The following is a 27,067-nucleotide window of genomic DNA, read 5'->3' as shown; positions in this document are numbered from 1 at the left end:
TGCTTAGTTCTGCTACTATAAAATATATATATATATATATATATAGCAGAAGAAATGGCAGGAACTTTGGTCTTTTAATGCAGGGTCAACGGTGCACTATTTCACTGAAGGGAACAGTTGGGAACCATTTCGCACATGTATTTGCGTGGGGCTGCAGTGGATTGAGGTGCACTTCCTGAAAGTGATTTTGCTTTGACATTGCTTTTCCTCTTCTGAAGGAAGAAGTGCACCTCAACATCAACCCCATTGTATAATTACTCTTTAAGGATACTCATCTGGTGCATTAGCTTTGTGAATTAGGTCTATCGTGTTCTGTAACCATAGTAAAGAATTTTTATTTATTGGTATGTATAAAAGCAAAACAGAACTCATTTTAATATTGTACTCTAAAAATAGAAATAGAAAACATATCTCACCATCTATGATTAAAGATGCTCTCTGGGTGGGCTTTTTGCCAGACTTGATGCGGTACTCATTAATGGAGTTCTCAATTTCCTGTAGTTTCTTCAGAGCATTGAGGTATGAGGTTTTTCTCTGTTTCTTCAGCTTTTTACTTACATGAGGGTCACTGGCTAAGCGCCGAGCTGCCTCTGTAATCTGCGACTGAATGGCAAATTCTCTCTCGAGACGTTCCAGCTCCTCTTCCTGGAATGAGATTCCTGATTTTACTTACTGTTCAACCAACATACAGTGCAAGGACAACTGATACAAGCATACAACAGACTGAGGCCAATACTTTGCCACTTTATTGGTCAAGGGATAGCTGATCAAGGGATTTCTGATCGAGCAATTTTACATGATTATGGGATTTGTAAAATCCCTGTGCCTTATTATTTTGCTTAGTGAAAGAACCACCCAGAAGCTGAGCTCTGAAGTATTCTTGGGCTGCTAGGATGACGATGATACATCCCTCCATGATTTGTTTAACCACAACTCTGTCATAACTTACTAATGGTTTCCTTCATCTCCTAACTGAAATAGGACTAAAAGCTCTTTTAATTTCAGGTTATGTTCAAAGTGTTGAACCAGCAGATTTTAAATACCTTAAGCTGCTCTTACTCATGTAAGCCTTTATGAACACCCAAATAGTGAGCTGGGGGAACAAGAATAGTATAAACATTGTACTGTACTGTAATGTGGTTTCCTTATAAAACACTGCAAAATGTATATTTTACACCTATGGTTTGAATCGCCCAGTGTGGTTTTAGCATCTCAGATACCAATTTTGAGATGTTTGAACCTGATATCACAGCTCCAAACACTTACTATGTGTATTTTTGTTGGCACCAACTGGATTTTACCATACAATATGGATTATTTTACAATACAAATATTGCAGCTGAAACTGCCAAACTTTTCACAGGACAAGTGCAGATCTAACATTAAGTACAAATTATATGGCAATGGGGGGCTGTTGGGAGGTCTGTAGCCTGGATATTCTGGGTCTGATTTATTAAAGTTCTCCAAGCCTGAAGAACATACACCATCATGGGAGGATCTGGCTGATCCAGCAAACCTGGGATGAATCTGGTCCAGGATGTAACATGTTTAGCAAATAATTATGAAATCTTTTCAAGGTTTGCTTGATCACCCAGGTTCTCCCTTGAAGGTCTATCTTCTCCTGACTCCTATCTTATAGTATTCAAGACCCCTTGTCTCCACGCAGGGCCACACTATTTCTTGTTTAAATATGGTTGTATGTATTTAATTAATACAAAACAATACAATACACTTATAAAAATGCTCAAATTAGCTCAATCAACTTAAAAATCTGTTTGAAGTGAAAATTGTCAAAATAACAGTGCAATTTTCCTGTCCATTGGGAAAAAAAATACAACTTTAACATTTAAGTTTTTGCTTCTGTAAATTGTTGGTTCTATAATCAACAAAATGCGTGAGAATGTTGATAAAACCTGGCTGTATCAAAACATTATTTGCCCATTTGACATGACTAAACCTGATTAATTGGTGGGAGATGCAGGAAACCAAACAATGGCAGAAATGTCTGGAGGCTCATAAGTCACAGCAGACAATGGAATTTCGGCATATTTCTGTCCTAAAAGCTGCTTAAGCTGTTTTTACAGCCATGGTTCATTGCTTTGACCAAGAGAGGGCTGGAAGAATGAGAGAGCAGCGCTTACTTAATATGACACACAAGCACAACTCCAAGCCATAGTATTAGTATGTTCTTAATCAGAATTTCTTTTATGTTTATTCAGCTTTGATTTTGAGATAACAAAAGCAAAGTCTGGAGCTCCTGTTCTGATTTAGAAGCATTTATTGATCCAGCATTGCTTCCCACTGACTCATCTCGTGGAGCAAAAAAAATCTGACCTGGTGAATGGCTTTTACAAGACATATTTCTCTTTAAGATAACACAGTGTCACCATATCTGGTAATACGAGACCCTCACAGCTGTGGTCCTGCATACCATAGCCAGGCACCGGGTGTCACAGATTTAATGTAATGCACACCCAGGACATGGATAAATATACACTGGGCAAGATGTTCCCAAGCTGCAGAAACTCATCCTTTTGTTGTTACATGTCTTTCATTCTTCAAATAAATTGTGGTCATGGCTGTTAAATAGTGGCCTTCATCTATGACCCCAAATGAACACTCAAAATAATTTATCAAAAAATCAAAGAACAAAAAAAATTACAGCATTTAATAGAAGAATAGCTAGGAAAGTTAGTATTCTTAAATACATATCTGCTGTATTTCTTGTGCTACATCTAAATATTTAGTATCTAAATATTAAAAGTCTTATTGTATGGTATCTGACTTCAGTAGACACTTTTCACAAACCATTTTGCTATATACATTATGTTAGTATATGCAGGTAAATATTCCAGTTAGCAATCAGCACATAAAACTGTCAGGCTAATATAGTAAGGAAATACAAAGAGAAGCAATGACATGTTATTCCCTACAACTACTGTATATTTCAATTTCCCATTGTGGGATCATTACAAGTAATATTGTTTGCATTTTTTTGGAAGAGATAATTTGTGATAATCTCCAGCAAATCCTAAAGTAATTACAAGTGTCCCCCAACATCAATGAGAAGTCCTTAGTGTTAAACTACTAATGATGGTCCATTTATGACCTCTATTGTTATTCCTTTGTAGAAAAACAGAGAAGATGCTTAGGCTCATCCTCCCACTCTCCTAGCTTTAGAACAGAACTGCTCTTTAAATCCCACCTGGGACAATATCCACATAATGTTTTGGGTGATAGTAATTGCCAATGTGTACTTAGCATAAATCCATGTTAAAGATAGGAAAGTGTAGTAACTCAGGATAACCTGTCGACCACAGTTCTTAACAATCAAAGCCTTATCTGGTTATTTGTTTAGGGCACTGAAAAAATAAACCTTTGGGCCTAGTGTCAACTTTCTAGTTTATTAGTTGACTTAAGCACCACTTATGTCTACTCTAGCATACCTTACATGCTACATTTCATTATCATGTAAGAAAACAAAGCAATTATATCCAAAAGTTAATATATTTTGTAAAATTCCATCACAGCTGTGCAAGCTGCCAATAAATGGCTCACCTCTCCTTTTGCAAGAAGTTTCTCTTCATCCAATTTAAAGGATGTTCCTATCCGCCTTCGAACAGTAGGCGGCTCCTCTCCCGGATCTAATGGATATTCTCTTGGCAGCTTGCCTGTAAGTTCCTGCAAAACACAATAACAAGCCTTTACTTAGTAAGCTATTTTGCTATGCTACCATGTGGTTATTTAAAGAAATAAATAATGCTGCCTTCCCTGGTTAGGCTTACTTAGCAAATATTTTACATTGTTTAAACTCACTATAGAAACAAAGTATTTTGTAAAAATGAACTATAATGAATGCTTCCCTTTATTTCTATCTATAAAGGTATAAGAGCAGATAGGGGTGTACAGGGTTTGTGCTTGTTTTCTGCTTTTGTGAAGGATTTTACCAGGTGCCCTGATATCTTCCCAAATTCCTCAGTACACATAGTAAATGTAATTAGACTCAACCTAAATTGGAGATAGTGTGTGTGTTTACACAAGGATGTTATCAGAAGATGAGCTCTGCTACATTGTTTTTCATTTTGATAGGCAATTAAAAGAGAAAGCATATTACAAAAAACATTCAGTGTGCCCTTTCTGATCTATTTTTTTCTGAAATGCTAATTGCTTGGCTGTCATAACAATTTTTTCTTTAAGCCACTGACCCGGGACAAGTAAAACGGTCGAGAAATTTGTATTTTAAATTTAGAGCTTAGAACATAACCAAGCAACCATAAATATCAGACACCATATTTATCTTGTTATAGATGTACTTTGAATATTTTCTGAAGCGTTTAACTTGTGTGTACCTGGGCCCTGGCACTGAGCATTTTTGAAGTGTTATAAACAAGAGAGGTCTAGGGCCATTACCTTTTGGAGTAGGAAGACAGCTAAATGCACAGAAGGAATACATATGTGTGAACAGTGTTATCTGCCAAAATTCTGCTCAACGAGTTTCTGAACCAGAAACTTGTGCCAAACACTATGCAACGTCTGACTTCTTTGTGACTGCCTGTCAAACAAGTACAGCCTGGAGAAGACTGAGATTGGATAGTTAAGTAAAACTAGCTCAGTGATAAAATCAACTATCTGCTTTCTCATCCAATCAACAAATGACTAAATGTACAGAATGCTCCGCATGATAAAAGCCTCCTAGTGCTGCCTTTCCTGTTCTAGTATGAACCTAATATGCTGCAATTATAGGAGGCTTATCATAAAAACTAATAAGAACAAATGTTCTTTAAATATAGGTTGAAAGTATTTTAATGACCATTTAATTGCAAAAAGTGTCAATCGTTTACATTTATCTAGACTTACTCTATAATATTCAGCGGGCATACCTCACTATAAATGACATTGCCTAGTGCAGTCTAACATTCTTTATGGTGAACCTTCCAGTACCAAGTGCTAATAAAAACAATTGATTTTAAAGAGAGATATAAATATCCCCAGTCCCCAGGTTCTAAGTACTATGGCTCCAAAATACAATTTACAATAGCAGAGTGAATATTAATATAGATGTCCCAGTAGGGGCTCAAATGTTTTACCAAACACAGCTTGCTCAATATTAATTTCAGATAACCCAATACCAAGATAAATATACTTATATAAACATTGTTCATGCTACATAGATACCTTGGGGAAAGTCCTCTTTCCTTTTTCACTAATGTCTTCCTGATCAAAATATTTAACTGGATGACTTGGCAAGGTTGGCGCATTATAATGCATTGTCTTAGCAGCATAAAACATGGGCAGTTGGCCACCATTAGTGAAAAAAATGTATCAGTAATATAATACAGTAAAGTTTGTCATAGAAACCGTTCTCTGTAACCAACATCATTCTTTTTGTTATGGTGTTGTCCCTCTTCATTGACTGCTTTTAGAGTGCTCAGCTTTCCTCCCACACCTTAATCCTTGCTTCCAAAGAGCTCTCACAGGAAATTATTGTGATTCCTAGAATTCCTAGCAGGGAAACTGTGATTGAGAGAGATTTTCACAGTTTTGTAAACATTAGCAATTAGGTACTTTTCATTCTATTGATGATTCGCCACACTTACTCCAGTAAATATTTCTATATTTCTAAAGAATACAGAAGGAACATTTTCAGATTGTGAGCAATGTTTGACCAATCTGTCATGATCGGTCTTCACTACTATGCAAAATAACTGTACTGTATATATAATGCTAAAAATGAAGAGCAGTGGCATGAATCTGGCATGATTCACATTTATGTTCTGTCTACAACAGAAAATGCAGGAGGAAATGTGCTATCTTTACCGCTTCTCGTAGACAAAGTTTCTTCAGCTCCTCCAGCCGTTGGCGTAGCGTCTCCTCCAGAGCTTCCTGCCTGGATTTCAGTGCAGCCAGCATGTCTTTCTTGGCAGACTGTGAACTGTCCGACTCTTGGGAACCTGTCAACAAACAAACCATTACACTATAGCCAGCTGACAACAGCCTCTACATCTGGGGCCTCCATACAACAATTTCATTGAGAAACCAGCAGCCTTCCATATGTAACCGCATGGGACATAGCATAGCTGACATGATCCTTCTTACACAATTATATGCTCATTTCCCACTGATTAGAAAACAGCACCTGGGTATTTATCCATGACAAGTTTAACACCAATTTTTTATTACGATAAAGGGAAAGTGAAATTAAATTACATCATTTCAGTCCCTCAAAGTTACTTTTTCATGGACTAGTTAGGTGAGTTTTGGTCAGTTGTCACGTAATATACATGTTTAGGCATTATGTTGGAGCATTCTCATTGTGATATTATTTCTAAAGTATTAACAATCCAGAACTAATTATTTTATAAAATCATCACATTTTATTACTAGCTGTAGATGATCAGAAAACACTAAGTCATCAGGGTCAGCTTTGATCCCAGAAACCATTTTTAATTTCAGAATTATAATGGCATGTTTTAACACATTCACCTACTCAAACATTTTGTTCTGGCTTATAAATTACACAATCTAAAGCAATGCAAATAACTATTTTGTAAAAGGCAATATATGAAATGGAATGTGTTTCAGATTTGAATATTATGGTCATCTGACGACACTATCATTATGATTTTATTATTGAATTATATAACATCATCGTAGTGGAGCTGTACTATACACAATACATATTACAGAAAAAGTAATGAAGGAGATACAGAAAAAGCTTAGTTTATCAAATAACTTTTGTTATTAGTTTGTAATGTTTTCATCCCTGGGCCAGATCTATTCTGGGTTTGCTGGATCACCCAGGTTTTCCAATGATAGTTTATCCCAGTCTTTGGGAGCTTTAATAAATCAGGGCCAGTGAGAATAATACAGTTACTGCACAAATGAACCTAGCATATCATATACAGGTCTGTTTATGCACAAGCCTACATTCTAGGGTATGATAGGGTAGAAAGCACAAGTTAAGAGGTATACAAAGTCAATGTATATACATCAAGAGTAGTGCTAACATGGTGGCAGGTTGGTACCTGGCTAGAGTGACCTGGACCAGAATATATACTTATAGTTACAGCACACTTAATTCTGATTGCTATGATTTATCATATTTTTCACAGCTTTTATTTGACTTTATGAATCTGCCATGAAACATGTCAAAATGATCAAACAAAATATATAAAGCACCAGCTGTGTACATCCATACATGTCGTTACATATCCATCAATATGGATACCGACCTTCAGAGTAACCACACTAAAGCATTAGATAAGCATAAAATGAGAAGGTTTTTGTTTCTACAGAAACAGAATATTGAAAGGTCATGACAAAGTACCCATGATTACTTCAAATTAACTGAAAAAGTATCATGTTGTAACGTGCAAAGGCCCCAGGCAATAGGAACAGCCTGTTCACTTTCATTACTCCTGCCCACGCCTGTCTTGTTACAATTAGAAATACAGTCACACGTGTAAGGCATTAATTGTTTAGGGACCATTCAACATAAGTCAGAATACCTAGATTCTCTACAATAAATTTTGAAATAGTTTTAACAGACAAAGAAAATTAGACACTGGAAGAAAAAGGCAGTGCAGAATACATGGGGAACCAAGGATGGGAAAAAAACTACTCTTTATTTAGGATCAGTTTTAAATTGTAAAATGAATTATCAAATTTCCTATTTGTACACATATCCACATACACTGATCTCCTTTTAAAATAGCTTAAGAATTTTTTAGCACAACATAGTAGAACTGCCATACATTTTGTAAATACCCCTTACAATAAAGAAATATAAAAATATATCTGTCCAACACAGCTGCCGCGGTCAAAAACAGCAATTGTTTATAAAACAGTTACAGAACACAAAAAAGAGTGTTGGCTCCCACTAGTTCATAACCTTCTAGATCACCTGATCTTCTGCCAAGTTCTCCAGACATCTGTTAAATCCACACCATGGTATCACTGCTAGTAGATACACAAGTGCTACAACTCAAGCTGGTGCCAGAATGAGCTATTTTTTACTTGGTAATCTATCAGCAGTTGAGATTTGGACAAATTGAGTGGGAACATTGCACTGTTGAGGTTATCTCCAGAAGATGAAGAAAGCTGGAACAGAAAGTTTATTTCATCAGCTTATAATGATGGTTATTCTGTGCTGGGATTTCTATAAGTCTTTTCATCACCTCAAAGTGGTAACAAAAAACAATAAAACAGCATAACAGTAATACCAATATAGAATCACAAAAAAACAGAAATCATTCAGTAGCATGTTATCTCGGTGGTATATGATAACATATCTGAATAACTCCTGAAAAAGGTCAAACAGTAGTTTCCAGTACATGGGATACATCTGGCAGTAAATACGGTTGGGTGCCATTGGCCATGTGAACATTAGACAACCTCATGGGAGATATTATTTATACTATATCAATGATACCTATTACATGCATAGGCTTTAAACCTGTATTAATAAAGCATACTCTTAAAAACTTAAAGTCATTTTCTAAACACCATTTCATTTGACCTCAATGGATAAAATGCATGTTATGATTTTCATAAAAATGTATCAGAATGTTTTGAACAACATTAACTGAGGCCATTAATGTTTCACATGCCACATGTGGAATGTTGACACCATATTGAGATACTGTTCCAGATGCCTTCAATCACAATCCTTTTATAAGATATGGCTCAGGAAACTAAACTATCTCCCCTAGATGTATATATGTAGATCCTCAGTTCTAGCATCCCATAAACTGTAAAGCAGCCCAACATTCTGCAAATCTTTTGCTTATTTCCGCCAATCAATATACAGTTTTTAAAACTATTATTGGATCTGGTCACAATACCAGGGAACAACAACACTGGATTATGAAAGTAGTGCTCTTTGATTGTTTTGTTTCTTTCACGCTATAAACACGATCAACAACAAAAGAAAGCATTGATTTTAGAAACTTGTGGTGAATAAAACCCCCAAAAACAATACGTCATTTCAGGGAACACGGAAATCAAAACATCTGGTTTAACCTTGGGCAAAATACCTTCAGAGAATAACAATATTCACTATTTCTACTAAGTAAATAAGGAAATTATTAGCCTTTACCTCAATACCGTGCTAGCAGTTATGACAATCTTTTCCATAGATATACTGTAAATAGTTACACTGCAGGTGTGGAATTATTAATGCATTAAAAATGCCTTACAAAACAACTCAAGCTGAAAAAATAAGACAGCAGCAGACATGATCCAATATTCCGGAACAACAAATAGGATATCCTAATAGACCACAGCAGACAATGGACTCTATCATCTACAGGACCCTTGGGAGCTCATCACAGGATACACACGCGCTCACATCCGTCTTGATGAGTTATTCCCAATGACAGAGATATATTCTATCCATTTCCAATGAAGAGCATAAAATGCAAGTAAAAATATAAAGACTTTAACTGTTTTCTGTTGGACAGTATAATGACAAAAGATATACAATACCCAAACTATACCTAGACATGTACAGGTTTCTATGGAGCATATATATATATATATATATATATATATATATATTGAATTAAAATACATCTGTTGAATTGTATCTTTTAGACAGAATCTTATACCTTAGAGGAATGCGTATGCAAAGCGTGTATGTACTTGCAGGGAAATACAGAAATTACAAAACACCTTTTTAATATTTACTGTACATACATAAAGCTCAGATTCCAAAGCTTTTAGTCAATGTTAGCTTAACTTTAAGTTATGAACCAGCAAAGTTATGCACAGTAAAAAAGTAATTTAAAAAAGTGTATAACTTATCCAGGTCAGTCCCTTGAAAGTATTGCAGCAAAATGGTAAAGCAAGACAACTGGTATGATGCAAATATAGCTCATTAATATAAGCTTCAAGTTTTGCTCATCACAGGTTCCTTTAACAGCATCTGATTTTAAGAAAAAAGTATTGAAACATCTAAGAGAAAAGCCGCTAAAAAATACATGGTTTAGAACCGAGTTTCTGATGACTTCCTCGAACAATGAGCAATGCTTATTGTTCTTCTCAGTTCTCATTTTGACTATCGGTAAGAGTGACATTCCTCCCAATGCCCAGCAATGTAAGAGGCATTCTTCAGCACACTAATGTACTGTGAGCTGTGAATACGGTAAACATAGCAGAGGTTAGCAGACAAGTATTTAAATTCCGCCATATTAATAAAGGTGAGAAAAGCTGGTTTAGAAGAATTGACTTGAATCACATTCTAATTGCTATGTTGTTGAGTATTTAGATGTAGACTGGATATGTCACCCTTTGGTTACATTTTGGATAAAGGTTAGAAGGGAAACATCTGTGTGTCAAACAAAATGTTCAGAGCTGAAAGATATATGCACCAATCATTCCTATTTATACAACTGCAGCACAGATTTCAGTGTTATAGCAGGGAAAATATGTTGTGTCGCTGTAATGCCTTTGTAACAATGGGTGGAAATGTCTCGCTTGGCAGATAAATAGCAATGAACTTTCAAATGAGAACAACACACACGCCTTTGTTTACTATAAAAAGCCATTATGACCCAGGAAAAGGTATGTGGATGATAAAAATGGAGGATATGGCACTGGACTTGGTGATAAGGCCTCCCCAAAGTGCACAGTGGTGCTGGTCACCGACTATTATATGACTACATCAGAACAAAACAAACCTGTCTTTGCCCAGCTAACAATTCCTTTAACACAGTCACTGTTGCTTTGATTTTTTTGGCTTGTACATTGGAGTACTGACTGGATGAAATGTTCATCACAATAACAGCTTTATGTCTAAAAATATTCATCAGATTCTGAGATAAGTCACAGTTATTTCCTCAAGAACATATGACAGATGCAATTTGTTCTGTAAAATTTCCCTCACTGGCATCCTTTAGTGAAATGAATGCTGAAATGTAGCTGGTTGTAATGTACAACTAATATTGAACATTCCTTTAGCTGTTCTTAGCAGTAAAATGTACAATCAGTAATAAATGGATACCCAAACAACCAAATACATTGGACCTGATTTAATAAAGCTCTCCAAGGCTAGAGACGATACACTTTTATCATTGAAGATCCGGCAAACCTGGAATGGATCTGGTCCAGGATTGAAAACATTTTCTAACAAATAGGAAATTGCTTATGAGAAATCCATTCCAGGTTTGCTGGATCACCCAGCTTAACTGATAAAAGTGTATCCTCTCCAGCCTTGGAGAGCTTTAATAAATCAGGCCCATAGTCTTTCAAGAGAACCAGTTACTAATAGGAATCTGTCTGAATATTCACACATAAAGACACCATACCACTATGAACAGCATATTCTAGTAATTACCTATGTCTAACCTGAAAAATATTTACTTATAGTGTCCTCTTTTCTGCATCAAAATGTTCTGTATCTTTTTTAATCGTTTTAGTAGATCTTTGACAGATTGGGTACGTGAAATTACTAAACCTTGCCAAATGTGGGCATGGTCTCTTTGAACTGTTATTATACTAAAACCTTACCAATCAAAGATTACTTTTTTATTGATATTTACTTAGTATTCTCTCCCTGTCAAAGCAGGTTGCATTGGTATTTCAACTTCCGCCAGAGTTCAATGTTTGAAAAAGTCCTTCAAATACTGCCAAACAACAAAAGGTGCATAAGGGAAAACTAGAAGCTTGAAATAACTTTAGTTTTTACTCCTCCAGCTGCCCAGAGTGTAACATTCATCTGCCCTGAGCTCAGGCAGGAAGAAGTCTGCCTCCATAAGGATCTTACAAGTGAACTGCTGAACTCAGGACATTTGATTAGTAACGCACAATTAATGCATGAATTTCCTTATTTTACTTCCTTGGAGATCATGAACATTGTCATGTAAGGATAAACAATTACTGTAAGTTCAGAGAAAACCAGTTTCTGGGAGAACGAGAATATAATGCGTTTTAGTCAGTATGTAAGTAAATGATTGGTTACACTGATAAACTTCTGCTTTTGCAGAGTGTTCATCCACATAAGCAATTACAATTCTGTTTATTGTGCTCTAAGGATCTCTATGCAGACATAAAAATACATGGCAAAGCAGTACGGCTCTATGCTGTGCTATTTCTGTGGCAACTAGTGTGAATATGAAAAACATATTGCAGTGTTTTGACACAAGAACTGGCATTGTGCGGCAGCTGGACCATATATGGAAGCAAGGCAATTGAGCTTGCACAGTCTCTTAACTGTACCCACGATACCCATGCAAAATATGAGAAGCCTATAGGAAACCTGGGGGGACAGATATAGAGAAACCAATACTGGGGAATTTATTTGAAGGTGTACAGTACAAAGCACCATATTACCCATGCCTTTACTACCCAGTAATTTAGAGACATTATTCAAGCATGAATGACAAAATTTTAGACTTCACTGACTCCCTGCTTAGCAGGTCAATGGCTTACTAGGTAGTATAGAAAGCATTAAGAAGACAGCTCCAAAGATAAAGAAAGAAGTAGAACATGGCAGCTCCTGCATTACTGTTCTCAAAAGTTCCCTTAAATTACAGGCTGCACACAACAGATCCAATCCAAGCATTAGATGGGTCTAACAAGAAGTGGAATAAGTGAAGTGGAGTACACCCAGCTACTCCTAAACAATTATTCAAGTCTTACCTGATGACAACAGGCTACCGCTGCTTCCACTGATGATTTTCCCTTTGCTTCCCATATTGGCAAGTTTTGAAGTCTTTAAAGTTCCCGTCTCTGTAAGGTCTATGGCAATCTCACTCAGACTCCTGGCAGCATGTATTTTAGACTGTGGGTTGAGAGAGTGGAGACAATAATTATTAAGCATAAACACATAATAAGACAAAATATTTAGCATCCAAATGGCATTTTCCCCATATTGGTGTGGGTTCTTCCAACAACCCAAAACACACTGGTAAATCCATAGACTTCAACCCAACTTGTATGGCCAGTGCTTGCAGTTCAGTGTAGAAAACTCATACAGTTCTGGAATCCCTATGGTACATAGGGCCAGATTTATTAAAGGTCTCTGAGACTGGAGAACTTTAATAAATGAGGCCCACTGCCTGAATTGTTGGACCTATTTCCCTACCTTTTACTGGGTACAAGTATTTTTACCAATGAATGCTGATCTGACATCTCTTAAGCTACGTACACACGTCAGATTTTTATCGCCCGATAATCGGCATCGGCCAATTATCGGGCGAAAATCTGCCGTGTGTACAGTCTGTGTCGTCCATCGTCCGGACGACCGACCTGCTGGATCCACGGACGATGGACGACAGCCGATCCTAATGAAAGGGAAGGGGAGAGCGCGCAGCAGGGTGCCGCTCCGTCGCTCTCCCCCTCCCCTCTCCATAGAGCAGAACGGTGCTGTATGTACAGCACCGTTCATGCATTGTGCACTCCCTTGTCGTTGGAAAGGATCGTGAAAGATCCTTTCCAACGACAAAAATTGCAAGTGTACGCAGCTTTACTCCTCTAAGACAAGGACCAATTTTCTTGCCCTATGTGCTTTTGTGTTTTTTTTATTGTGCTGTGTCATGGGAGGATACACAAATAAAGAAAATAATAATGATATAGTAAACTTCCTGATGTTTATAGTATTTGTTCCAGTTTCAGCAGTTAAAAGACAAGCAGTATTGACCATTTATGAAAAAATGATCTTCTCTATTATGCGCCATGATGACATCACAATCAAATACACGCAATACATGGGCAAGAAGAGTGGATTATAAAGGAAAATATACTCATATAATATCTTTTACACTGGAGAAATTGAAGAAATGTACAGAATAGATTCATGAACTGACATGCTGAAGAAAACATGAGGAAGTACAGTAAGTATAAGAATGCCATGAGTTGTACACCCACATACTGTCTGTTTGATTGATAGCACAAAGATGGATCTGTCACATATTTCTAGTGCCTCTTCCCTCCCCATACCCCCTCTTCAAAGTCATGCCTTTAAGCAGAATTTAAACCATTGATGATGTTTCTAGTCAGAGGTTTGCCTTCAAAGAACTGGCCAGCTATATATGAAATATATCAATCAATAGGACGTTTCACACATGTTGGGATCCACAGCTGAGCTTCCTGCCAATATTACAAATTTAAATACACTGAATTGTATAAAATACACACACAAGCTATACAAGATTTGAGTAAATCGCATGTCATATTTGAAGGAACTACTAAAGGGCTCTATAGAATTAAAGTTGGGGATTGAGGTTTTAAATATGTTTTACTCCAATGAAAAAGAAAAGAGTTACGTCTTTTTCTTCCTTCCTTGACCCCCCCCTCCCCCAATCCTCCCTGAACATTATACTAAATAATATTGTTCTGTTTTTTTCTTATATTTTGCCTTCCTTGACCCCCTTCCCCAATCCTCCCTAAACATTCTACGAATTAAAATGGTTCTGTTTTCATAATATCCCTTGTTTCATACCATGTGATATCATCATCATCAGATCATTGCTGGTGGGAGGGCCAGCAGGGTGCTGCACATATTTTCCCGAAAACATCACAGCACCCTATCTGAGTAGTCAGTGGCGGTTCTAGGGAGGAGCAGTGGAAATGCCTTTATGAAGGGGGTGTAAGGTATTTCCAACACATAATAAAATAACTCAAATTAAATTAATAAAAAATATTGACAACATACAGTAGAGCTGTAGAGAAAAGAGCCGGACAATGTTGATTGTCATCAGAAAGGAAATCAGCGTAAACATTTTAACTACAATAGGGGAGCCTGTACCGTGCAAGACCAACGGTAAATAACCAATGTAGTTATACATGACTGATATGTAATTAGTAATCTCACTGATTTATTTATTGCAAAAAAGGAAGACTTTAAACTCAATCACCTACCCATATGTATCAATGGGCTTGGAGCACAACTTTGGAGCACAACCTCATTCTTGGAAGGTAAACTGTCATCTGATTTAAGTGGCAGCTTGACATACCTAAGATTCTTGGTTTGAATCTCAGTTATAGATGTTGGTAGCACTATTCCTAGAACAGTACAGGAGGTGTTCATACCAGTCACATCTACTGACAGCATTGTTTAAATACTAATGTATTATTAGGCATCTCATTATTGTTTATTCATACTGTATTGATACTTTGGGTTTGTACTGAATCACAGCCACATACACAAAAATATGAATGTAATGCAGGCAGCTGATGAAAGGAAGAAATATCAATAAATAAAGTTCTTCTTGGTGCCGGATATGATGGTACACGGTCATAGCAGAAGTTAACTGATATTGACTGGCTGCAAATGGGAACATTAATCTCTAAGTTGTCACGAGTGACCACAAAATATTTGACCTAGTGGTCCTTTCATTATTGTCTGATGATATAATGGCTACTAGGCAGCATTAACAGGAAACGTAATGGGAATATAAACCATTTCATGCATGCCTTACCTTGCTTTGTTTCCTATCCAGATAGAACTGATGTTGGCTAATGGCCATAGCCCAAATGGACTTTATGAGAGCGGGACACGCGTACCACGTGTGCACAGCGATCCCTCCATGACCAAATGTCCTCCTGGTAACAGATGCCCTGTGTGGGGAGAAATGAGCTGTGATTTCCTCTGGACACATAACACAGACACAAGGGCAGGAAGTATAAATCAGTTTACAACTGTGCTGAGCAGACATGGCTTACATCCTGTAACGGCCAGAGCAGCCACATAATCAAATTGGTCACTTGTTAACCTATATTTGGTAATGGCAAATTGGCAGAAACAAACCCGGCTGGTCTTTAGAAAAAAAAGAAATGTTGCAGTGTTGATTTAACAGAGCGGTGATGATGGGTTAAGGCAAAGTGCAGTAACTATTAGCAACCAATTTGCTACAGGCAATTTAGTGAAATCTGAGCTTTATACATTGCCCCCTACTCTGATAGATAATCCCTGCTGCAGTAAACACTGGCAAATGGCTGCCTGCCTTTTATTGTTTACACAGTCCGATCATACTTCACATGGTTTGCTCATTGTGATAATATTGGGTGTCAGAACACATGATGAGTGTTGTGTCTATCAGCTGCTTTAAAAAAGTTTCAGCTATATCTTGTGCTTGTCAGCCTCCTGCAATAACTACATACTATACAATCATGTCAGCCTTTGACAGATCATGCTGGGATTTGTAGTTCTGCAACTCCCTGGATAGCCGCTGGCTGTCCACATCTAATCACAACTGAATCTTTTGACAACTGTATAGTACAACACAATACTCATGCATCCTACCAATATATCCATAATACATTTCCCTATACAAACTTTTCTATCATTGGCATTCACAGTTATTAAGTAGTTATCATTCATAATTAAGTATGATGGGACACCTCATGAAATATTGCACATACCATAGAAATCATCATACCAGCAACTATTCAAATTCTGCATCTGGAACCACAACATTTTACATGGCACAGACACTAAAGTTGAACAGCGAAAATATGTATACATTGGCCTAGGGGTGAAATAAAGATAGGTGCAGGACTTGTTTAGAAACTGAACACTACACAGACCTCCAGTCTTTGTACGGAACTTGGCGTGACTTGGGATTACAAGAACTAATGGCAAAAGTCAGCTGAACAGGTTTCTGCAACTTGTCGGAATTGTCAGATCAAGCCTTCTCTGTATCCTTTGTATGGTGATGACAAGGAGAGCCCCTGAATAGCCCCACCTAATTTAACAATAAAACTTCTTTACAGCTCCTTGTTTACCATACACATACTCATACAATGCTTTAGTCACTTACAATAAAATGTCAAGAATTGCCTACGCTGGCATGCAAAGTGCCAAATATCACATGTGTGCTGTGCCTTACTAGAAAAGAAAGATCATAAAGATGTCCATATAGGCTAGTCTATAATAACAGTATAATGTACCATACACATTTCATTTATATGCCCCAAAAATCATGGAAAACACAGCTTCTGACAATGTTCCCTGTGATCTACTCATCTCTAGTCAACAAGCATGCCTATGGCAGGAGTGATTTATCAAAAGTAGATATCACCAATCAAATTTCATCTTTAATTCTCTAACCTGCTTTATAAAATGATACAAGAAAGCAGAATAAACAAATTTACTTTTTTGTAGTTTTTACAATGAATGGAATATTGTCATGTCTCATGTTTACATGCAAGTATTTCACAAACTGTAAAGTCTATAATGCCTTTCAATGATTTGCAGCAACTAATAGAACACAAGCAAAATTAAACTAATAAAACAATAAACAAAGATCTCTTTTAACAATTTGCTATAATTATTTCACAACATCACAAAAAACCACGGTGACTCTTGTGCCAATAAATCTGGGTTGTGTTTAGTTGTGATCGGTTTAATATTCTAGGGAGGTGGTGGGGAAAGCCAGAATATGAATGAACTTTTACTGTAGGTGTGTATAGGGCAGAGGTTATACTGCTGTGCTGATCGAGTCCAAAGGATAATGGTAACTCCACGACTAGTCACGCCACTTTGTTTGCCATAGCAATCAGTAAAAAATTTTTACAAGAACATTCCTGCTGATGAGAATCTGCCACAGAACTTTTCATTATCATTCGTGACATTCACAATGCATAAGGTGTCACAAAATCAATCTGATTTAACAAAAAAATAATGAATGAATAAAAAATAATAAATGATAGTACATCGCACTTACCTGCGAGGATCATGAACTTCCACCGAGAACTTCTTTTCTCTAAAGTAAAGATTTTCCAGCTGTCTCCACTGAAAGATCTAGACAAGAACAGAGCAGGGATCAGCTTCCATCCAGCACCAGAATCAGTTATAAGAATTATCCAAACAGTAACAGATCCTCCAATATTCCACAGTCTGCAGACTTTTAATGTAAACGTACAAGCCTGCCTTATCTGTATGCCTCTCGGTTCATTTGCAGATCACAAATTCCTTTTTTCCAAGTAAGAGAAAGAAGAAACTCTCAGCAGTAAGCAGTAGCCATCTGTAAATGCAGCTTCCTCCTTGCACTGTGGTGGAATGGTAAGGAATTCATATTCCCCTGCCTCCTATTGGAACAGCCACTTCCTGCCCACTAATGTGTAATAGTCCCTGACAAGCACTATTGCTTGAAGCAGCTTCTAAAAAACCAAGAGAGGGCGGGGGCTGAGGGCTGACCTTAATTCAAGGCAAGGCAACATGAGATAACAATGTGAGCTTGTGAAAACCCTTCTCCAAATATTCCAGCATCACTTTGCAGTTAGCAGGCTGATGCATAAAAAAAAAAGCAGGACATAAAAGTTTAAAGGTGGTAATTTAACATGACCCAGGTAGTGCTATGATATGGCGTTTTGTACTTTGTACAATCCTGATCTGCATTTCATGGAAGGCAGCATGTTAATACTTTATTATAGCCTTCCATGGTCCTGGAAGGACAGTCCCTCTTTGGGATCTAAACTTCTCTGTCTCTCTTTTCACTACAAATATCCTTTACTTTTAAAAGAAAACACTTTCCCCATCTTAGAAGAACTGTAATGTAGTTTTTTTTACTGTGTTTTATATAATTTTTATAGCTGTTTTGCTGTAAAGCAACAGGCAATCACAAAACATCTCTCATTGTTTGCAGCTACATACACTAACTAGCATGATATATAATCAAGAACTTTTCAAATATTTAAGAAGTTTCAGAAAATATTTTGTAATGTGTATACAAAGTAACAAATACAGCAGTACAAGTCAAAATAAGATACAAATGTAACTAAATAGTAGGTTTAGAACACATCAACAGATGACCTGAGCCAAGGGATGTGTGAAAGTACAAGTGAGATCATTTTGTTATATGTATATGTTTTATGCAATGGGACAATTTTTATTGCAGTAAAAATGCATTGTAATGCATCATGGATAATTTTTAGGACTTATTTATTAGTACACATATGTATCAAGTAATAACCTTGTTATATATTAAGGATTGCCTACCTAACAAGTCTGCTAAAATACAATATTATACCAGTCTGGGTAATATTTATGAATCTTCACTATAGAAAATTGCAAGGTGAAATCAGCATGGTGCTGCTGGCTCGTCCTCCTCCCTTCATAGAACAGAATGGGTGTTGTGTGTCTAACGCCTGTTTGTTAATCTGTCCCCAAAAATGCTAGGTTTGTATCTAGTCTTGAGTGGAGATTTCCTCTCACTTCCTGAAGTGTCTTTTGGACACAAAGTAAAGGGAAATCTCAAAAAATAAACTAATAGGGCTTTTATTCTATTACCTACTCTACCCCAAAACTAAAAAGCTAAGTGTTGGCTATGCACACTGTTTATTCTCAGTATGGCATATTAGAAGTAAAACTGTGAAGGTTATGGCAAAACAAGTCAAAAAGCCAACCAATTTAACCAGCACAATGCACAGTAGAACCTTCATGTCTTATTTCATCATTTATGTAGAATTTATAAAATTCCATTTTATAGGACCCAATGTTCATAACATTGCATTTTTCTGTGTCTTTACCTAATTTCAACACCTACCAGTGAGTAAATATTCGAGGGACAAGTACCAGACTGATGCCTATGTCTCGAAGTTGAGCACAAGGACTGAATTACTGGACAGACATAAACAGATGAACTGTTTTTGCTAACACAGAATTGTTACTGCGGTAAATATCTCTCAATCTTTTCCTGTTATTGTCTCAGCCGTAGATGCAGAAACCTGAGGCAATAGATCCACTTTTCAGAGGAAGATGGTCAGTCTTTTTCCTGTTTAGTCAACATCTTTAATGAACAAAATGGAAAAGCCCAAGATACTTTGGCTATGTGACAAAATGTGATACCTTCACTAAAGCCACAATAGAGTTTGTTTACTAAGCATACCAAGCACAGGATCAATGGTTTCACTAAAATTCCATATACTCTCTAATGCTATGGTGTGCTTGTTTTAAAGAGGCTGGCGATGCATAATAAAGAAAGGGAATGCTTACAAAAGCTTCCTAAGATAAGCTATATCCAAGATGCTCTATGATTTATCTGTGGGTTTTACTGTGACAATATACTGCTGCTCACTGCAAAGAGAATAACTGACTTACATTCTAAAGCAAAATCATTCAGCTTTGCTGGGTACCAAATATGTGCAGAAGAAATTCACACCACTTTTAAGGTGATTCCTAATGGTATTTTTTTTTGTTTAATTCAGCAAGGATATTGATATCAAAATAATTCCAATTATTACTGAAACGGTGCACTACATATTGCTTAAGACACACATAAATGATTGGGAAACTGGTCACCTCTATAATCATATGTGCTGTTCAAAATTTGAGATGACGCCACTACAGATGACCTTTTTAAAGAGCACAGTTTTTCAACAACTTTAGAGAACAATTATACCAATATAACATAGCTGCTTGTTTTTTTCAATGACTAAGGATTGTTTCTCTTCTATTTTGCTTGCAATTATTAATTATATCCTTGTCAAAATGAAGACAAAACTTAACTGTTTGTGGCCAATCTAACAGTGGCCGTATACAGGGCAATTTTCAAGTGATTTTAATCTGATTTAATTCACAAAAATATTATGTGTAGGCAAAACTTTTTGGTTTACATTCTGGATACAGAAGGGACAAAGTGTCTTGCCTAATAGTCGTCTGCTCTGGGGAATGTCGTTCAGCAATCTGCCCATCAATTTACCAATCAGGAACAACCAATTTAATTTCTTGTAGGGAGGAAGTAGCGGGTTGCCTGCCGTTTATCCTCCCCCTGTGTGAAACGATCACACAACAAAATCAGTAACATAAATCTAGCACATGTATGAAGCTTACAACACTGGGTGATATCTGGACATTCAGAAGCTTTGAAAACTTACAAAGCACCTTAGTTAGCTCTACTACATTTCAGTTCTGGTAAATGATGACAAAGGGAGACAGACGTGTGGGACTCTGGAAATGATTCCAATTCCTCCAATCACTAGATCAGCAGCATGACTTAGGCATGAATTTAGACTCTGTGTTCTTGAAATGCCACATACATCACAATACAAAGAGCTGCATGTGCCCTGTTGCCAGCTTGTTGTTTGTCTTTCACTTTGAAAATATGAGTTACATTTTGGCATCGTTCACAACACTTTGTAATCTGAAACTTTAAAATTAAAGCCCCATGTATCAAAAAAACCTCACAAATGGCTTCATAAAATACATTCCAAAATGTAAAACATTGGCTCAATAAAACACATGCCAAAATATTAATATATATGAAATATGAGATATTTGTTATGTGCACAAAGGAAAATATCTACCTAGACTCTGCCAACGAATTCAAAACATACTACCCAATGTCTTCTAACTTGGACCTTTTTTCTATTTATTACAACGACTTCACACAAGTTCAGTCTGAGAGGGGTGAAAGCTACAAAATTATTATATATTTTTATTTGTTGCTTAATGGAAGAGTTTTATAAACACCGTTGCTTCATTTGTCAGCACCAAAAATGCCTATAGGTTTGTGTAATAGTTTTGCCTCCTGAATATATTACACTTAATTTGTCAAAATGTACTTTATTATTACTGTAATCTGCCAATTTGTATGGATAGCTCCTGGAAGTAAATCTTGGTGGGTTATAGAAAAGGAGTCTGCAGAGTTGCCCAATAGCCTTAAGTTTTAAACATGGGTGCAATCTATTAATGCCATTCTATGGAAGGTGTCTACCAGAATATCCCAGATTTTCAGCTCCTATTAAAAAGTCATGTTCTAAGCAAGGTTGCAAGTTGTAGAGTTCCCCTACACTAAACAATATTTTATACAGATGAAAAGGGATTAGAGAAAGGCAAAAGCTGGAAATGCCTAAAGATTGCATTTTGGAAGGTTGAATTAAGTGTCCAAGTGTGTCAATTTAAGTGCATCTAAACCAAAAAGCAAAAGTGCAATTTTGGCTGATTCATAATAAAAAATAGAAAGAAGAAGAAAAAAAAAGAAACATTTTGCCTGTAGTACCCATTTAGGATTTGACATCAAATTAAAGGTAAAACATTGTTGTCTACTTTTGGTATCACGTCTTTTGGCTTCCATTTAAATGTGTTTCTATAAGTGCAAAATCATAGAAAGAGAACACAAATAGTGATCAAGGTTTGGGAAAATAACAGTCCCTTATTCCTAGCAGTAATTTATAACACTGGGAGTAATTAGAGCACTTCATCTCGGGTTTACAATAATACTATGCCATTGTGTCATGTCCAGTTCCACATGTAGATAATGGATTGTCACCCCAGGGTGGGGGAGTTTTCTACACAATGTTTAAACTAGATGCTTTCAGGAGGCCTCCTTACCTGGGGCAGCTCTGCAGGTTGTGTAGCCTGTAGATAAATGGTAAAGTCAACCAGTCCCCAGGGGGGATCATTAGTGTCCATTGGTGTTTTAGCTTGAATGCCAGTTCAGCTGCTTATTATTATTATATAATCTACACAGAACTGTACAGCAAAGAGCTAAACTTACATTGCTGCACTGATTATGTCTGATTTATGTGTTAGAATGTCAGCTCACTGGTCCAGAGCATACTTATTATTCTCTTCATCTATACAAACATTACCAACATACATCATAGGATTCCGATAGGTTTACATAAATGTATATTATTTCTTGCCATGGATTTTCAAGGCACAAAAGATCACGGTCCAAATTTAACTTTTTTGTGAATACCATAGGTATAATGAAACATACACTACAAATCTTTTTACCCAAGGTTTAGTATTATTAGACTTTTTTCTATTTCTTTATTCTATATCTAATCAACCTCAGTTCACAGAATGATCTGGATATGCATGACAGTTTCTTTGAATAGCTAGTTTTTAGATTTGTCTTGGCATATTTAAAAAGCGTTTCTTAGCACGTGTCTGTATTATTTACTGCACGCAGTTCAGAAGTATAAATATAATACTAATCTGTGTATACATGAATAAGCATACATACTGCTGGTGTATACATGAGGAACCAAAATAATGCCCATATATGAGAAAGTACAGCGTCAGGCAGGAAGCAAGGAAAGAAAACATTACTACCCATTAGCCTTAAAATATCCAGATACAGTTTTGCCTAGATGCCAGGATAACGGCTGTTGAGTCTGATTCACAGACCTGTACAATATGTATACGAGATGGCATGGTGTTACTATAGTTCAGATTCTTTACATTTATCATTCCAATAACTGTACACTTTGCTTAGACAGCCCTTAGATGTTGTCTGTGCATTATAGACACTCAGCTGTCTAACTTTAATATAACTGTTTTATGTCTATCTGAATCATTTAAACAATGCTAAAATATGCCTAATTGAACAATTTAAAGAGAAAAACATAAGTCAAGAGAGCAATGAACTTGTAAAGCTTTTATGAAGAACATACAATATATGAGTTTATTTCATGTGTGAAGAAAATACTGGATAACACACTAAATAAACAGCACAGGAAAACAAGATCCATCATATCCTAGACAAACAGTTTCCAGGCCAAAGTCAAACAATTCAAAAACTGTCCAACAACGTAAACAGATGAGGAATTTATAATAATTCTCAGGCACAACATTCTATTCTGGTGCATTAAGTCTGAAGAGTATCATACATTTTCAAGCACGTGTACAGATGTTTCTAGACAGTGATGTGTCAGAACCACACATGCATGACCAATTGCCAGTTGGCCAATTGCTAGTTGGCATCTCCACTATCTTCATGACTGTGATTTATTTCAATGAGACCACTCAACCCCCAGAAATTGACTATTGATTAATATTTGTACATAACTTAGGAATGCATTTTCATAATTAGGCTCTTTTATTTTGAAACCTTATACATAAATAAAAAAAAAATTATATTAAACCTGCCAAGATAGACACAGTATATGTAAGCTTTCATTTGCTTACTCCAGGCCTGCCATCCCTATCCTTAATTCATTTCCTGTTGGTACAGACCAATAACAAGCATGTACCTGTCATGTGTAGGACACCAAATTAGTCCATACTTGTTCCAAGCTAGCAACTCATCCTGACAGATCCCCTTTATGGATGATTGGGGAGTTCCATTTTGTTTAACACAACAAACTGGCCATAAGGGAAACATATGGTGTATTGCCATTGCTGACATCCTCCTAAAATGCTGGTTGCCTGGATAATCTGTTGAATCCAGACTAAAATGATACAGTGCTGATTCTCACTTTATTGGCTGCTTACTCATCCCTGATCTCATTATATTAAAGCCAGACTATAAAAAGACAGCTAGAATTTTCAGGAGGTCAGCATTTGCAGTCCATAGCTTACCCTTATGGCATGTTTATTTAATTTCTCAAAACAATAATTGCTGGTAAATCTTAGATATCAGCCAAGCCTATGCCATACAGCTATTGTTATGATGATGGGTTTTAGTTAATTCATAAAACATTAGGTAAATCACACAAAAATTTTAGAACTCTAATTAATTAGATGAGTAAATGACAGGATACATATCAGTAAAGGGCTGTGTACTAGCAGAATATAATAGCAGTCAGAAATACAATGCTCTTAGCTATGCTTCACAGACAAATGCCTATTCACCCTGGAAATACCATTCTGCAGTTCAACACAGCTAAAGGAATGTCAGAAACATTATTTTAATCCTAGCCTGATTTATTCTTTTTTTTTACGATTTTATTTCCTGGTGGTCTAGCCTTCCGCTCATCTCCAGACATTAATCTCCCTGTTCCTAGCCCATACAGACCTACAATAAATGTTGTGGTCTCAGCCCACTGCTTATTAAATTCCACCCGAATAGTGCAAATGTTTGGGAATGATGATAAAAAAAGGACAGACCTAATCTCCTTCCGGTGAGCTGTTAACATCCTGCTTTAGAAACAAAAGCCGGTTTCCCTTTCTAATATGACCTGCTAATGTATCCAAGATGTTCTCCTAAATGAATTCCTCATCCATCAAACCACATACTGTCTAAGCTCCCAAACTGATCCTGTTAATTCAGTGGCAGATGTAAAGCCTGACATTGATATGACCTTCTCATTCATAAAAGCAATACTTGAGCTTTTAGCTTGTTTTTAGCAGAAGCATTTTAGAATCTTATTGGAATCCATTAACAAAGAACATTTATGTAAACTCAAGCTATATTAAGACTTGAGCTATGCATGTAATATATCAATATGTTTCTGCTATCTGTTCATACATGTTTCTCACCAAATGCACCAATTGCTTCTGAGGTCATTGCCCTGCATAGCAGTTACAGCACAACATATAGTTGGCTGTTCTTTACTCTCCGCAGTATACTAATATTCCAAGTTCCAAATGTCCAAATGTCTTTATACTACCCACTAAGACTAAGCCAAATGTTACCTTATGTAACAGTAACTGTATAAAAAGCCAAAAAACAGTAAAACTTATACAAATTATTGTTTTTAAATACCATTATTGTTGTTTGATACTTTATTCATGTAAACAAAAAACTCAAACATGAATTGTAAATCTTGCATATAATATATAAAGGTCTCCCAAATATTAAAGTGGAGCTAAACCTAAAAATCAAAAAGTTACAAGCAATCTGGTTCTCTTCAGCTTGTACAATCTCGATAAAGGTCTGTGAAGATTCTCGTTTATCCAGGTCATTGTACCTTTAGTAGTAGTCACATTCTATTGGACTTGTTGAAGACAATTTCACGGCCTGAATTGAAATGAAATGAACTGAAGAAGTGGCTTGGAGAGCTTTGAAACATCTTCAACCTTACCAGAACAAGTACAGTTGAATGTGAGTACTACTAATCTTGGCATATCTTAGTGTTGGGACTTAAAAACTCCCTTGCGCATATACAAGAGTTACGCCATTTTGGCCTGCCCAATCAAGATAGCTAAAAGTTCCAGAACCCAGAAAAAGACTGGATGAAGATGCCTTTACCAGTAAGAAGTAAGTAGTAAGGAGTAAGAGGAGGTGAGTTTTTGACCTGTGGTCCAACAAAATATCTTAAATGAACAATGGCAGCAGTAAGTAGGTCCAAAGTTCAGACCCAGATGAAGGTATTGGGTCTGCTTTTTATTTTTGGATGGAACATGTCACAGAATGGAAGCTCTCATTTTATTCCACTAGAAGCTCAGAAATGGCCCAATAACTACACATGGTGACTATAAAAATTGCTTGCAACTATTAAGCTGTCAATAGTCACCCATAGATTTTTCCAGGGTTAAAGGAACAAAAGGGTGTACAAAACTAGGCCTCCCTATGTAATATACCATCCTTTAATACGTTCCAAGCCTTTCATTCAGTCACTAAGAATGCTTATGGCCATAAATCACTAACAGGGAGGCTGGAGTAGTAAAAAATGCTATAACCAATCTTGTTCTTTACAGGAAGTTCAGGTTTGCATATGCTGTTGATCCAGGGAACACTCAATTGCCTCGTAGAATCTGGAAGGAATTTTTGGTTGCTTGTTGGTGCAAATTGAACTATATTTATAAGGATTTTTTGCCTTCCTCTGGATTAACTATGTGTAAAGGGTTTTATATGGGATATGCTGGTTTGTAGTATGTTTATTTCCCTAGTAGTTGAACTTGTCTTTTACAGCCTGACTAATGATGTAACTATATACATTCACGTGTCATTATCTTTGGATATAGTGATCACATTGTTTTACTAAAGGATACCACTGCTTATGTGTTTGTTCCTTGTATTGTCAGTCTGAATTGCCGAAGTTTGGGGTCAGCCTAAGTCTACATAAATTTTGCTCTCTATGATGGGTAAATATATCACTATTTTAAGGATAGATTTTTTAGGATAGAACAATACACTTCTTCATAAACTACCTAAACAGCCATCTGCTGTTATTCTTTTACAGGCTTCCTAATGCAGTGAAAGTTTTTGATATAAGAGCAGATTTCCCTTTATTTGCAGTACACATGTTAGCTGTCTGTGAGTGTCTGACTCCTTTGCTATCACCCAACATGGAACTCTGGAGCTGAAGCTTTGTTTATTCTACCAAATAATTAAGAGCTGCAGTAAGAATAACTGTTTATCATAGCACAAGTTGTACAATTCAGTTTGGTCAGTGGTGGTCACACCGCCCACACTTCTGCTTCTTAACTCAGGAACAAATCCTAAAGAGAAAG

At 36.5% G+C, this 27,067-nt stretch overlaps 1 protein-coding gene across 2 annotated transcripts in view; it reads right to left on the bottom strand.

Annotated features, from left to right (window-relative positions):
* The window catches only part of FRMD4A (FERM domain containing 4A), a 51,684-nt gene that overhangs the window by 15,943 nt on the left and 8,674 nt on the right, over positions 1 to 27,067 (bottom strand). The window contains exons 1-7 of one of the 2 annotated variants that reach the window (XM_072401759.1): positions 17,865 to 18,139; positions 17,667 to 17,743; positions 15,420 to 15,558; positions 12,640 to 12,781; positions 5,818 to 5,951; positions 3,559 to 3,681; positions 417 to 645 (exon numbers count right to left, since the gene is read on the bottom strand). In XM_072401759.1, the coding sequence (XP_072257860.1) occupies positions 417 to 645; positions 3,559 to 3,681; positions 5,818 to 5,951; positions 12,640 to 12,781; positions 15,420 to 15,467 (676 nt within the window). In that variant the 5' untranslated portion in view covers positions 15,468 to 15,558; positions 17,667 to 17,743; positions 17,865 to 18,139. Of the gene's footprint in view, positions 1 to 416; positions 646 to 3,558; positions 3,682 to 5,817; positions 5,952 to 12,639; positions 12,782 to 15,419; positions 15,559 to 17,666; positions 17,744 to 17,864; positions 18,140 to 27,067 lie in introns of those variants that run through there. The other variant, XM_072401757.1, reaches the window with a different exon arrangement.

This window comes from Pyxicephalus adspersus, chromosome 2, assembly GCF_032062135.1.
Source record: "Pyxicephalus adspersus chromosome 2, UCB_Pads_2.0, whole genome shotgun sequence".
Taxonomy (NCBI): domain Eukaryota; kingdom Metazoa; phylum Chordata; class Amphibia; order Anura; family Pyxicephalidae; genus Pyxicephalus; species Pyxicephalus adspersus.
This window is presented reverse-complemented; position numbering and strand designations above follow the sequence as displayed.